At 45.8% G+C, this 13772-nt stretch overlaps 1 protein-coding gene across 1 annotated transcript; it reads left to right on the top strand.

Moving 5' to 3' along the window:
- Positions 1-7212: 7212 nt before the first annotated feature.
- On the top strand, positions 7213-9993 carry RASSF10 (Ras association domain family member 10). The gene has a single exon (XM_033205913.1). The coding sequence runs from the start codon at positions 7480-7482 to the stop codon at positions 8998-9000; it is 1521 nt and encodes a 506-aa protein (XP_033061804.1). The 5' UTR covers positions 7213-7479; the 3' UTR covers positions 9001-9993.
- Positions 9994-13772: the final 3779 nt, after the last annotated feature.

Below are 13772 nucleotides of genomic sequence, written 5' to 3'. Positions count from 1 at the left end.
ATTACCTGTACATGTCAGTCTACTTCACTTGATTTAACTGCTGCTGAAGCTTCCAAGCTTTGAGTATCCCCAGCCTACTCAGTCATTCTCTTATTGGTGGACATTTTGATTGTTCTCATTGTTTGCTAAAACAAATGTAGTGAACACTCCATACACGCCTCTTTGTGCACACATGTCTTTCTAAAGTAGATTCCATGAAGTTGGATCGCTTCATGGTATGCAGGTACGCCCAGTTTTGTTTTTTAGTAGAATTGTCTCCAAAATAGATACATGTATTTACACCAGTGGTGTCTGAGAGGATATTTCGCCTGTTTTCTTGGCCAATATTGATATACCATCAATTAAAAAAAAAGTTGCCAATCTGCTGGCAAAAAAAGAGCATGGGGCCGGGCGCGGTGGCTCAAGCCTGTAATCCCAGCACTTTGGGAGGCCGAGACGGGCGGATCACGAGGTCAGGAGATCGAGACCATCCTGGCTAATACGGTGAAACCCCGTCTCTACTAAAAATACAAAAAAAAAAAAAAAAAAGAGCATGATCTTTCACTTAAATTTACATTTTCCTGATTACTGGTGAGGTTGGGTATTATTTTATATGTTTGTTGGTTATTTATGTTTCTTCTTTTATCTACTTTTTACCAGTTTTCCGTAGTGTTGCATAGCTTTTTTTTCTTGCTAAATTTTTGGAGTTCTTTATTCATCCTGAATCTTAACCTTTTAGGATCTATTTTCTCCTGGATTACTTGACATCTTAACATTGTAGTGTATTTCTCTCTCTCCCTCTCTCTCTCTCTCTGTGTGTGTGTGTGTGTGTGTTTTCAAATAGAAGTTTCTAATTTTGATATGATCATATACTATTGAGCTTTTCTTGTATGAATTTTAATATATGTTCTGTCTATGAATGCCTCCTCTATCCCCAGGTCACAAACATATTTTTTCCTATCATGAAGCCCATGTATTCTTCTGGCCAGGGCATAGCATGAATCTATGTACCTTCTATCAGGCTCAGGGCTGCTGCATGAGCAAGTCAACTGACATTCTGTCTGGGGAGCAACCATTTATACTTTAACTTTCAATTGGATTCAGCTGCAGGGTGGTCCTCAGGACTATGATTCTTAGGCAGCCTAAGGGGACTGGTTTAGGCTGTAGCACGAAGCTTTTGAAGGCCATCATCAAACAGAAACATTTAAACCACAAATCCAGAAAAGGCATGGAATGACTTTCTTTGGAGATAGCCAAAACCCAGATGGATTTATTATCTTAGGATATTCAGGGTAAGTCCACACTTGAGAAGGTTCAAATGATCTGCTACAATTTACTGGGCCTTCCCACTGGCAGCACTGTGTAACGGAAATATAACTCAAGCTGCATAAGTATTTTAAGACTTCTAGTAGCCACATTAAAAAATAAGTAAAAAGAAATAGGTAAACTAATTTTAATGATTTAACCCAATATATCCAAAATAGTATCACTTCAACATGTAATCAAGATTACATATTAATAACATATTTTACATTCCTTTTTTTGTATGAAGTCTTTGACATTTGTTGTGTATTTCTGCTCAAAGCCCGTATCAGTTCAGAGAGCCACATTTCAAGTATTCAACAGCCCCATTTGCCTAGTGGCTACTGTATTGGACAGAGCAGCCCTAAGGATTAAGACTGCAAAAGATCTATGATGTGCTGAAAGGCATTTTCTCTATTTATATGAAAGTGATTAAGCAACCACAGTCTGAATTTTTAAGTACATCCTTCACCCTCCCCTCATCCTTTGTTCTCCTAACACAAGTGTATTATAACTTCAATTGATCCCACCTACTGATGTAGACTAATCTTCCTAAAGCAGTTTTGTTTGGACTCTTTCCTGGAGAGGATGTTGCTGCCAAAGAAGACTTTTAGGAGGAGGTGAAGTTAAGCAGAAACTTGGAAGGTGGGCAGGAATTAGCCAGAGGTCAGAGGGAACTGTGTGATTGAGGAAGTGGCTGCAGTGTACAGGCTGAGAGTCAAGTAAACCTCAGATCCTACAGACGTATAGGTCCCGCTGAGAACTTGAACTGGATTCTGAAGATAATGGAGTCATCAAACATATGCAGTAGAGAGTATGGGGGAGAGGCAGGATTTGAGGCAAGGAAACTAGTTTGAAGGAAAGTGCAAGATCCAGGCTAAAAATAAATGAGGGCCTAAGCTAAGGCAATGCATGCGTTCATTAAGTAATTCACTCTACAAATACTTATTGTCTACTGTGTGAGAGTTGATGTCTCAGGTACTGGAGGTTAAGTAGGAAAAAAAAGCACGCAAAACCCTCTGCCCTCACAGAACTTCAACATCCTGTGGGGAAAGGAGGTAGATGGTGATGAACAAGGGTGATCCTCAAGTTTCAGGTCTTGCTTGGTGAATGATGGGACCATTTTCTGAAATAGACATTACAAGAGGCAGAACAGGCTTGGGGAGAAATGATTGGTTCAACTTTATCTATTTGGCAAAGGTTTGGATGTTTGGCGGATACTCAAGTGGAACTACCCAGCAAGCTGTTGGATATGCATATTTGGAGAATTCTAGAATAAATGTGGGAGCCATGGCATATCAATTGTATAAAATTCCTGGGAGTGAATGAGATAACCCTGGGAGGATGTATGGAAGCAAGAGTCACAACTCCAATGATTACAGGACTCAGGTGAGTCATGAATGTATGTGAATTGGGATATATGTTAAATAGAGTGCCATTTTTGTGGCTAAACAGAAAGAGTATATTCTGTCTAAGGCAGCAAGATTTGGCTGGTAGGCCACCAGTTTGCAATTCCTTCACTTTTGGAACTTCTTTCTATGCCTCTTGTCTTACTTTTCAAATAAATATTTTTATGGTAGGCAGCTAGCTGTTCATGAAAACCCATTTCCTCTTCTGAGACACTCATTGCAGTTTCTAGCCTCCTTGCCATTACCAGTGGCCATGACTGGGTTCTAGTCAATGGGATATGAGCTCAATTTCCAGCCAATGCCTTGAAGAAGAGGGTGTGACCCTCCATACTCGCTCCTCTTCCTCTGGCTCTATGTACATGATGATGAAGTCTAGAGGATTTTGGAGTCACGAGATGGAAGGAACCAGGGTTTCTGTATTTTTATCTGGAATAAGGCCACCTCCCAACCAGGACATCTTCTTTTGACTATTATCTGAGTGAAAAATAAACCTTTGTTAGGTTTGAGCCACTATACACATTTGGCCCTGTTTGTTACCACAGCCTAGCCTAACTTAAGAAATCCATTGTTAAACTACACTAATCCTGGCTGTGACATCTCTAAGGTCAGGGACCATGCCTGTCCAGTTATTTCATGGATCCTCAACACATAGCCCAGGACATAGCATGCAGTAGGTACTTAATACAATTTCTTGACAATGCTAGCTGTGTTTTATTGAGCATGTTTTATGTGCCAGACACTGTGCTACATCTTTTATATATTGTGCATTATTTCATTTCATGTAATGGCAACTCTATAAGGAAGGTTCTGCTATTATACTTTGTTCCTGGTGAGAAGACTGAGGGTTGGAAAGCTTATAGCTGGTATTTGAAATGAGGCAGGGTAACTCCAAAACACACACTCTGAAACACCGGTACATGACCACATGCATACTCATTTTAGCATTTTAACTAATGTATCTTCTCCCACCAAGCATGCTCTCAACCCCTCCTCTGCATTTATTGAAGCCTGCCTTCTGCATTCTTCCTAGCACCCATATAATCATTCTATCCTTTAATTAGTCTGGCACAAATTTCATATATATCATTACTACAACAGGGATTCCATGTATTTGTCTGCTTCTAGAAAGAAATTATCTTGAGGGTAGCACAATATCTTAGACATTATTCATCTGGGTGTTCCTTAAAACATAGGGGAAGATAGAGAACCTGCCATGTGCCAGGCACCCTAGGCACTGAAGACTAAACTGTAAATAGGACAATCTTTTTTCCTTTGAAAAGCTCTATTCTTGTGGGAGTAAACAGACATAAAAAACACATCACAGCACAATGTAATCTCCACATTAATAGACGCAGAAGAAGAGTGGGGAACCAGTTCTTTCTGGAGGAGGAAAGAAAGGACTCCCAGAGCAGGTGACCTGTATCTGAGCTTCTGAAGAGTGAGTAGAAGTTCTCCAGTTGTTTAAGAGGAATCTTAATTGTGGGAAAAGCATGTACAAAAGTGTGGATACATTAAGATGCAGGAGTTCTTCTGGATGGATGAGGTGTTGGCTTGCTAAAATGTAGGATTCCTTCATTGATTCATTAATGTATTCGACAGCTACTGAGTAAACCTAGAATGTGGCAGGGATTGCACTAAATGTAAAGGATTCAAAAGTGAGCAAAACATATATGATCCCTACCCTTGTGGAGCTTAGAATCCAGCAGGGATGGCAGTTGACTACAAAGCTCTAGCAATCCTGTGTGAGAGGAAAGGAAGAAGGGATAGCCCACATGTAAGTGAGAAGCTGGAGAAGTGGGCTGGTCCAGATTGCAAGAGACCTTTGACACCATTCTAGGGAGAAGGAAATCCTTCGTCAATCTATCACCACATCCTGCCTCTCCCACCTCCTTGATAGCTGTCAATTGTGTCCAGTCTTCTCACTCCCACTACTCTCAGCATAGGTCATCATCTCTTCCTCGAATGAATGTGATAGTCTTCTAAAAGGCTTTCTTGCCTCTCATCCCCCACCCCCACCCATTGTCCTCAATGCAAACAGACTGAACTTTAAAAAATAAAAATCTGTTCATGTTATGCCCTATGGTAGGCAGAATTCTAAGACAGCCCCATAATCTCTGTCTCCCTGGGGGTGACTTTGGTGATTATATTACAGTACACAGCAAAGGGGTTTTTCAGATATAGTTAAGGTTATTAATCAGTCAACCTTAAGATAGAGAAATTATCCAGGTGGGTTTGACTAATCAAGCATTTTAAAAGCAGAGAGTTTTCTCTAGATAGTGGCAGAAGAGGATGGTAGATTGATTAGAAGCAAAGGAGGACTGGATGGATTTGACATGTGGTTGCTGACTTTAAAGTTGCAGGGAGGGGGGTGGATATCCTATAGAAAGGATCTGAGAGAGTCCTGTAGGAGCTGAGAGTGACCCTGGAGGACAGCCAACAGGAGAATGGGGACCTCAGACCTGCAACTGAGAGGAACCAGATCATGCAAACAACCTGAATGGATTTGGAAGTGGGTATTCCCCCAGAGCCTTCAGACAGGAACTTGAACCAGCCTATACTCTGCCTTTTGCCTGGGACATCCTGAGCAAAGTATGCAGCAGCCATGCCAACTTGGACTTGTGATCTACAGAACAGTGAAGTAATAGATGGGTGTTGTTTTAAGTCACTAGGTTTGTGATAATTTGTTACACAACAATAGAAAACTAATATACCTCCCAGCTTGCCAACCCCCAATAAAACTATTGGGGATTTACCAGGTCCAGGCAGTTAATCCCTACACCAGTTCTATTAGGGAGGTATTTTTTTATTATCAACGTTTTACAGATAAGGAAACTGAAGCTCAGAGAGATTAATACTTTTCCTAAGGTTATAGAGCTAGTAAGTGCTGCTGAGATTTTTACTTGGCTGTTCTGACTCCAGATTTGCACCCTATGGGTTCTCACTGTCTTTAAGGTAAATCCAAATATATAAGCATGGAATTAAAGGCCCTTCCTGATCCTGTTCCTGTTCAATCATTCAACCTCAATTTTAGACACTCCTCTCAAATTCCTGACAGCCCCAGTAACTAACATGCTCTTGATTCCTGACTGCACTACAATCCCTTCTAGAATACTGCTTGTCCCTCCCCTTCATCTACTGTTCTTTTGGCAGACTCTTAATGGTCCTTTGGGTCTTGCTTAAGACACCTCTTCTGGGGGAAAGCCTTCCTTGCCCCTCCAAGATGGGTTGGATGCCACTCCATGTTCCCCCAAAACCTCTTGCTCTCCCTTATCAGAGGACACAAGACATTGTGTTGGGAATGTTTATTTGGCTGTGCTCTTCCACTGAATTGTGAACTCCTTGCAAACCAGAACTGGCGATTCGTTCATTGTCAAATCCCTAGCGATAGGACCTGGAGCACAGTAGGTACTCAATAAATATTTGCTGAGTGAATCACTGAATGAACAAAAGTGCTTTAGCCAAGAGGCAATGGGGAGCCATCCAAGGTCTTGAAGAAAGGGAGTGAGCTTATTATTAGACCTGTGCTCACAAGGACAAGCTAAGGGCAAGCCTTGCACGCAATGGATTATCCTCATCAGCAGTTAAGGATGAAACAAGTTCACTTGCATTGTGGCCTTGGGTTTCTTGCGCTGTAAACCTTGGCTGTTATCTCTTCTGGACCATGTCTGAATATTAGAAAATGCCAGAAGCCTTCACGGTTTCCCCTTATGGAGGTGGAAAGCATAAAAATAGCTTGTGACTTGGGTCTGGGCCCTGAACTCCCACTAGAATGAGGAGCCCCTCTCCCAAGAAGGCTGTGGGAAGCTAAGGTGAAGATGACGTGGAGACCCACTTACGTGACACTACAGGAAACCGGCAGCCGCCTCTGAACGTCTGTCCCCCTCCAGCCCAGACCGTTCCATGCCTGCACTTGCTCCGGAGCACATTGCTGAATCTTGTTCTCCTTAGATATGCAAATACTGCTTCCTGTCGAGGAAGACTGGGAGGCCTTCCGCATTAGAGGCAGCTCTTATAGCGCTAGCTGGACGTGGAATGCGATTAGAGCGTCTCCATTGGAGACCGCTGAGTGCCTCGGTTTCCCTGTCTGTGCAAAGTGCACTCCCCAGGCAACGCTGCCTTGAGGGACCAGGAAATGCGTCTGGAGGCGCCAGGAAAGATGAGAAGATAAAAGTCAAGATGCGTCCAGCTAGCTATAGACACAAGGAGAAGAGCCAGTAGGCCAAGGGAGACGCACAGCTGATCCGTGCCGAGGCGCGGGCTCCACTCCCTGAAGTAGAGGGGCCCTTGAATCTTCCCTTGCGTAGGCGCGCGGCAGAGCAGCGAGCGATTTGGCGAAAAAGGCCGAGACTCAGGATGCCCGCAACGCGAGCGAGGGGCGGACGGGGCGCACTCTGCACCGCAAGGCTGCAAGGGGCGGGCCTGGGCCCTGAGCCTCCTGTACTTCCAGCCACAGCTCTGGGCGCTGGGGGCGGGAAGGGGTGGAGCCACCTGGGGAGGAGCAAAACCCGGAGGTCCCGGGCACCTTGGGTAGAGCCAGAGCGGCGGGAGCCGGTCCCGGGCGCGTTGCCCCGGGAGCGTCCGTCGTCCGGGCAGAGCGCAGCCGCAACCGCGACCACGGCCGCAGTCGCTTTCCAGCCTGCCTTCGGTGCGCAGCGGGGAAGTAGGGCTAGTGCAGCCGCAGGAGGGGGCACGGGCTCCTCTCCCATCCCAGAGCTACTGGGCTGCCCTTGCTGTCCTTTCTGCCCCAGCAGAGCCCGGCCGGACCTGCCACCTGCGCCCTGGTTGCGCCATGGATCCTTCGGAAAAGAAGATATCGGTATGGATATGCCAGGAAGAGAAGCTGGTGTCCGGTCTCTCCCTCCGCACCACTTGCTCGGACGTTGTGCGAGTGCTTTTGGAGGACGGTTGCCGGCGGCGACGGAGACAGCGGCGGAGCCGGCGGCGGGGGTTGGCCGGCGACCCGCCTGGCCCGGGAGAGCTTCCCGAACCTCCGGACAAGGACGACGAGGACGACGACGAGGCGCTGCCGCAGGGCATGCTGTGTGGGCCCCCTCAGTGCTATTGCATCGTGGAGAAGTGGCGCGGCTTTGAGCGCATCCTCCCTAACAAGACTCGCATCTTGCGCCTCTGGGCTGCCTGGGGCGAAGAGCAAGAGAATGTGCGCTTCGTGCTAGTGCGCAGCGAGGCATCGCTGCCTAACGCCGGCCCCCGCAGCGCCGAGGCGCGCGTAGTGCTCAGCCGAGAGCGCCCCTGTCCGGCCCGCGGGGCCCCCGCGCGGCCCAGCCTGGCCATGACCCAGGAGAAACAGCGGCGAGTGGTTCGCAAGGCCTTTCGCAAACTGGCCAAGCTCAACCGGCGGCGCCAGCAGCAGCCACCGTCGTCCTGTTCGTCCACTTCGTCGTCCACTGCCTCGTCCTGCTCTTCGTCGCCGCGGGCCCACGAGAGCGCGTCGGTGGAGCGCATGGAGACGCTGGTGCATCTGGTGCTCTCCCAGGACCACACCATTCGCCAGCAGGTGCAGCGGCTCCACGAACTGGACCGCGAGATCGACCACTACGAAGCCAAGGTGCACCTGGACCGCATGCGGCGTCACGGGGTCAACTACGTGCAGGACACTTACTTGGTTGGGGCAGGCATCGAGCTCGACGGGTCCAGCCCGGGAGAGGAGCCAGAAGAGGTGGCGGCGGAGGCAGAGGCGGCGTCGGCGCCCCCTCTAGACGGCGAGGCGCAGGCGGCGGCGCTGGAGGAGCTGGCCCGGCGCTGCGACGACTTGCTGCGGCTTCAGGAGCAACGGGTTCAGCAGGAGGAGTTGCTGGAGCGCCTTTCAGCCGAGATCCAGGAGGAACTCAACCAGAGGTGGATGCGGCGGCGCCAGGAGGAGCTGGCGGTGCGGGAGGAGCCCCCGGAGCCCGACGGCGGCCCCGAGGGCGAGCTGCTGCTGGAGCAGGAACGGGTCAGGACGCAGCTCAGTACCAGCCTTTACATAGGGCTCCGGCTCAACACGGACCTGGAGGCCGTCAAGTCGGACTTGGATTACAGCCAGCAGCAATGGGACAACAAGGAGCGCGAGCTACAGGGCCTTCTGCAAACTTTGCACACTTTGGAGCTGACAGTGGCACCGGATGGGGCTCCTGGCTCCGGCGGTCCCTCGCGGGAACCTGGACCTCAAGCCTGCGCCGACATGTGGGTGGACCAGGCCCGTGGACTGGCCAAGAGCGGTCCTGGCAACGACGAAGACTCAGATACGGGGCTGAGCTCTATGCATAGCCAAGACTCGGACTCCGTGCCCATGTGCGAATCCCTTGTCTAGGGTTAGCGGGGGGGGGGGGCGGAGCACAGGGATCTCTTTTTTCTTGCAGAATGCAGTGGGCCGGCCGGCTCAGGGACTTGAAACCAGGCTGTTGGGCCAGGGGAGGGCTTAGGACGCGTGCCCAGGCTCGCGCTCATCTGGCTCCGGGGTGAGTGCGGAGGAGGGTGAAGGACGAAGAAGTAGGGTCCCCAGTACAAGTTCTTTAAAGAGAGGGAAGGAGGGAGGAGGCGAGAACCCCCTATATTGGAAAACAAATACCCCAAGGAAATCGACGTGGTCCGAGCCCATTTTCAAAGTAAGAAAGTATTATGGAGATTTCACTACTCTTCTGTATGGGAAGGACTGGTGGCAGCTAGAACTTTAGTTTGTGGTATGAAATGCTTTTAAAAGAAACACTTGGATGAAAAGGAAATTCCTTGAATGTTAATTGTGACTGTAAACGTGTTAAAACTAGCCAAAGAGGACACACTGGTGTCGGTCTCAGCCTTTCTTACATCTTTGATAATACCCATAGGCCCCAAAATCCTGGCTGTTTACATTTCTGCAGATTTGGGAGTTACCCATCTGCTAAATCATTTGTCTTTTATTTTCTTTCAAAGGCTAAACTGTATCGACGTCTAACTCTGTATTTCCTCCTAGTAAACACAGTAGATGTTAAAAGGGAATTGTTTTCCCAAAATAACCTTTTATTATTACAAAAGCCAAACATAATCATTTGAGATATAAAATCCTGGCAAACATAATCCTGGTTAAAATTTAATCTGGGCCCTTTGGGGTCTGTCCCTGCAAAGGCAGGTGTGTTGTCCTTTAATTCATATTGCCACTTCATTGACTCAATCACTGTTATTTCAGAAAAAAATAAAAAGAAGTGGCAGAATTCAAGTTACGCACAACAAAACTTGCTGTTTAACAAGCACTCTTTGAAAGCAAAGGTGTGTTAGTGTTCAGCTTTTAAATTGAGCTATGTGATTAAAACCAACCATGACCTCAACGGATTTTACCCAAACTTGTCTAACTTCAGTATCTTTTGTCAGAGATTAGTTACTTGTTCAAACTCAGATAGAGTAAATATCAGGGTTTCCTAGATAAGGCCAGAAAAGAAAAAAGTAAAACAAAACAATCTCATAGTACTCCTTGGGTGAACAATTTGATTAACAATGGCACATAGCCATGGAAAAAAAGATAAAAAATGAGTTAAGAACTTGAATTACTCTTTTCTGGCTCACGCCCATGCACATGCCAGGAGATGCAAGTGCGACACTATCTCAGTAACTGGCGACAGAAGTGGTGGGGACTCCATGTAATTGTTCCAGTTATTTCAATTAAAACTTATCAGTTGTAGCTAGTTGTTGGCCCTGCGGAAGGAGCCTGCTGGCCGATTTCCCTCTGCAGCTCAGTACTTCTGAGGAATGTGGGATCTAATCTGTCCTTAGGAGGTATTAACAATGGGGCGTGTGTGTGGTACCAGCATGGTGCAGAAGCCTCTTATCAACCTACTCTTGAGGGGCTGGCTCCAGTTTCAACACTACACGTGAAGATAACTTAAGAGGCCTTTGCTTTATACAGAAGTTCCTTCCCTTGCAGAGATTCTCTATCTGCTTGTTGCCAGTGGGAGCCTGCCCTTCTGACTTCCTCAAACCACTGTTTGAGGTCAAACCTCCTCAAACCCCCACCCGCCCCTCACTGCCACCACCACTGCCCTGGTATTAAAACATGTGTGCCTGTTCGCAGATTTTCAAGTAAAAATGGGAATTTAAAGGCCATTTTCTTGATTGATGTTTTCAAAAGACATTAGCTGGCATAGCTATGGTTTTTTAGTTTCTTTTTTTTTTTTTTTTTTGAGACGGAGTCTTGCTCTGCCACCCAGGCTGGAGTGCAGTGGCCGGATCTCAGCTCACGGCAAGCTCCGCCTCCCGGGTTTACGCCATTCTCCTGCCTCAGCCTCCCGAGTAGCTGGGACTACAGGCGCCCGCCTCGTCGCCCGGCTAGTTTTTTGTATTTTTAAGTAGAGACAGGGTTTCACCGTATTAGCCAGGATGGTCTCGATCTCCTGACCTCGTGATCCGCCCGTCTCGGCCTCCCAAAGTGCTGGGATTACAGGCTTGAGCCACCGCGCCCGGCCTGGTTTTTTAGTTTCATCTGATGCAGGAAATGTCTATGCATTTGGTCTTGAACGTGATTAAAATGAGGAAGGGACTGAAAGAAACCCACCATCCCCAGACAATCATTTGATCCCATAAACACGAAACCTAATGATAGCTTTCGTTTTGAGGCAGAGGTAAAATCCTCATTAGAGTGTAACAAAATGCTACTTGTCTGAATGGTTTATGCTGACAATGGGCTGACCTGGTGGTTTTAAAATTATTGTGCTGTTTTTTCCCCCTCAGGGTGGTAGGGGAGGTGATTCTTGGACGTTTATTAACTCAAAAAGAACGCAGAAGTTGGCAGAACAGGTCTGCCTGGCAGAAAGGGGCTGTTTTCCTTTTCACTATTATTATTTAAAACTTTGATGGGCTGCTGACGTCAGCAAATATGCTTGACGCCTGTAAAGCAAATAAGCCACATCACAAGGAGAAGGCCTGTGGGATTTTCTGGTGCCCTAATTCTAGAACCTTCCCTGTCCTGACCATTTGAAGGTGCTTCTTTAGTCAGCTGTTCAGACAGCTGTGAGGCTTTATTGATAACAAATGGCAGCCTAGTTGGCCCATTTTTTTTCTTTTATCCAAATCAATTATATTCCTAAAAGGCTCTCTTGGTGAGTAGAAGAAAGGAGTGTGTAGCACATGCTGGCATGGGGGAGCGAGGAGGAAGGAGACAATAGTTCTTTTTACTAAGAGCTTTTGTAAGCCTGAGAAAGGTGAAATACAGTTATAAAAAGCACCAAAACAGTGCCTGTGCATAGGAAGTGCTTAATAAATGCTAAATACTTTAAATTTTCATTCACATTTATGGTCACCATGGCCCTAAGAATGAAAATAAATGCATGACAGGGAATGTACCAATGTCAGGATTTCAGGGCCCCTGGGAAAATTAACTCAGCTCCTGTTCTCCAGTCCTAATGGAAATTCTGGGCAGAAACCAGCAAACTTAAGAAGGGTATGAAATGTAGGTCCCTTACCAGCCAGCTCCACCCCTTTTTTTTTTTTTTGAATTGAGATAATTTATTGTATTTTTGATCTGAGTTATCCCAGTCTCAGCCATCTCTCAAACCAAAAGATTCCATATGGCATCTCTATGTTTGTTTATTTCCTTATAAAGTGTGTTTATTTTTTGCTGATTAGAAAAGTGTGTACACTATAGTCCTTATGATGAACCTGAAAATAACATAAATAAAAAGGCAAGAAAAGTCACTCTAAATCTCTGTACCAAAAACCTGTCACTACCAAGATTAGTATATTTACTTCTAAACCTTTTGAATTGTGCAGATTTCATATTTGCTTCTGTATTTAAAAATATATAATTTTGATAAGATTGTATATACATGTTTATACTCAGGTTTTGACAGACTCCCTATAAACAGATCCACCCAAACTGGTGGATATACCATAGTTTACAGAACTGGGCATGTTACCAGTTTGTTTCTCATACTTTTTTTTATTGTTATAAAATAACGCCATAATAAATTTCTTTGTGCATGTATCTGTTTACCTAATTAGATTCCCACCCTCTCCACAATAAGATAGGTTTCCGGAAAGAGAATTCCCAGGTCAGAGTACAGACATTTAGAGGCTTGATACTTACTGTCAAATTGCTTTTCAAAAGATTTGTTCTAATTATAATCAGCTATGCATGAGCGTGCCTGTTTCACTACCGCTTCACTTTCATTAGGTATTATATTTTGTTAGGAAAATATTTTAATCAAAATTTACTAATTAATTCTTTGTTGCCTCAGGAAGCCAAAGCTGACAATCACTGACTTAAAATGTTCTTACAACAGCAAGGGTGGGCCGGTGGATCAGAAGTGTTAGTTCAGAGGGTGTGGTGTTTTCTCTCCTTCCCATTTTTTTTTTCCTTCCCTGAGTACTTGCTTAAGGTAATATTAATAGAATTTTATCTCATATCAGAATTGGTCAATGATCTGAGAACAGAAGGGACAGAAACTCTATATAAGCAGGACTAAGGAGATAACAAATTGAATCAGAGTTATAAAAAGAAAATATTCGTTATCTTTTTCATCTTGAGTCTAGCGGAAAAGGCTATTCTTAGAAAGTGATGCCATAAAACATATTTGATTTTGTGCTTCTCCATACCAACCTCTGTCAGAAATTACATCAAAATAAACACATAAACCAAGTTGTTTATAAGTAATCTGTAATTAAGTTTAGATTTTTCTAGGAATTTCTTTCTACATATGATACACGCTTGAGGTTGTTCTTAATATCTTGAAAAGAGAAGATTTGATTATGACAATCTGTGAAATTTCCATTGTGATAATGGGAAGACAGCTGTGTGCTAATCACACTCACATCTGGAAGGTGGTATCAACCATGGCCGTGCTGGTGGGAGCTGTCCCCAGCACTTTTAACAGGCCTTGCTTCTGTTTGAGCCTCTGGGTACATAAGAATGAGGGAGGAGTTGAAGGAGGGAGTGCCAGGCTTTCCAACGATCTTTGTGTGTGGCATTAGGTATGCACACCTGGCTCAGTGCATCTTTGGCCACATTGACCCCATTGTGCTCATGGAGACCTTGCATGAGTTGCTTTGAAGGCCTGCTGCCCCGGCAACCTCTCCCCTTCCCATCCATTCCCATGCAAATCTTTCCTGTTTCAGACA

The sequence above is a fragment of the Trachypithecus francoisi genome, unplaced genomic scaffold (assembly GCF_009764315.1).
Source record: "Trachypithecus francoisi isolate TF-2019V2 unplaced genomic scaffold, Tfra_2.0 Lachesis_group8, whole genome shotgun sequence".
NCBI classification, from domain to species: Eukaryota; Metazoa; Chordata; class Mammalia; order Primates; family Cercopithecidae; genus Trachypithecus; species Trachypithecus francoisi.
This window is presented reverse-complemented; position numbering and strand designations above follow the sequence as displayed.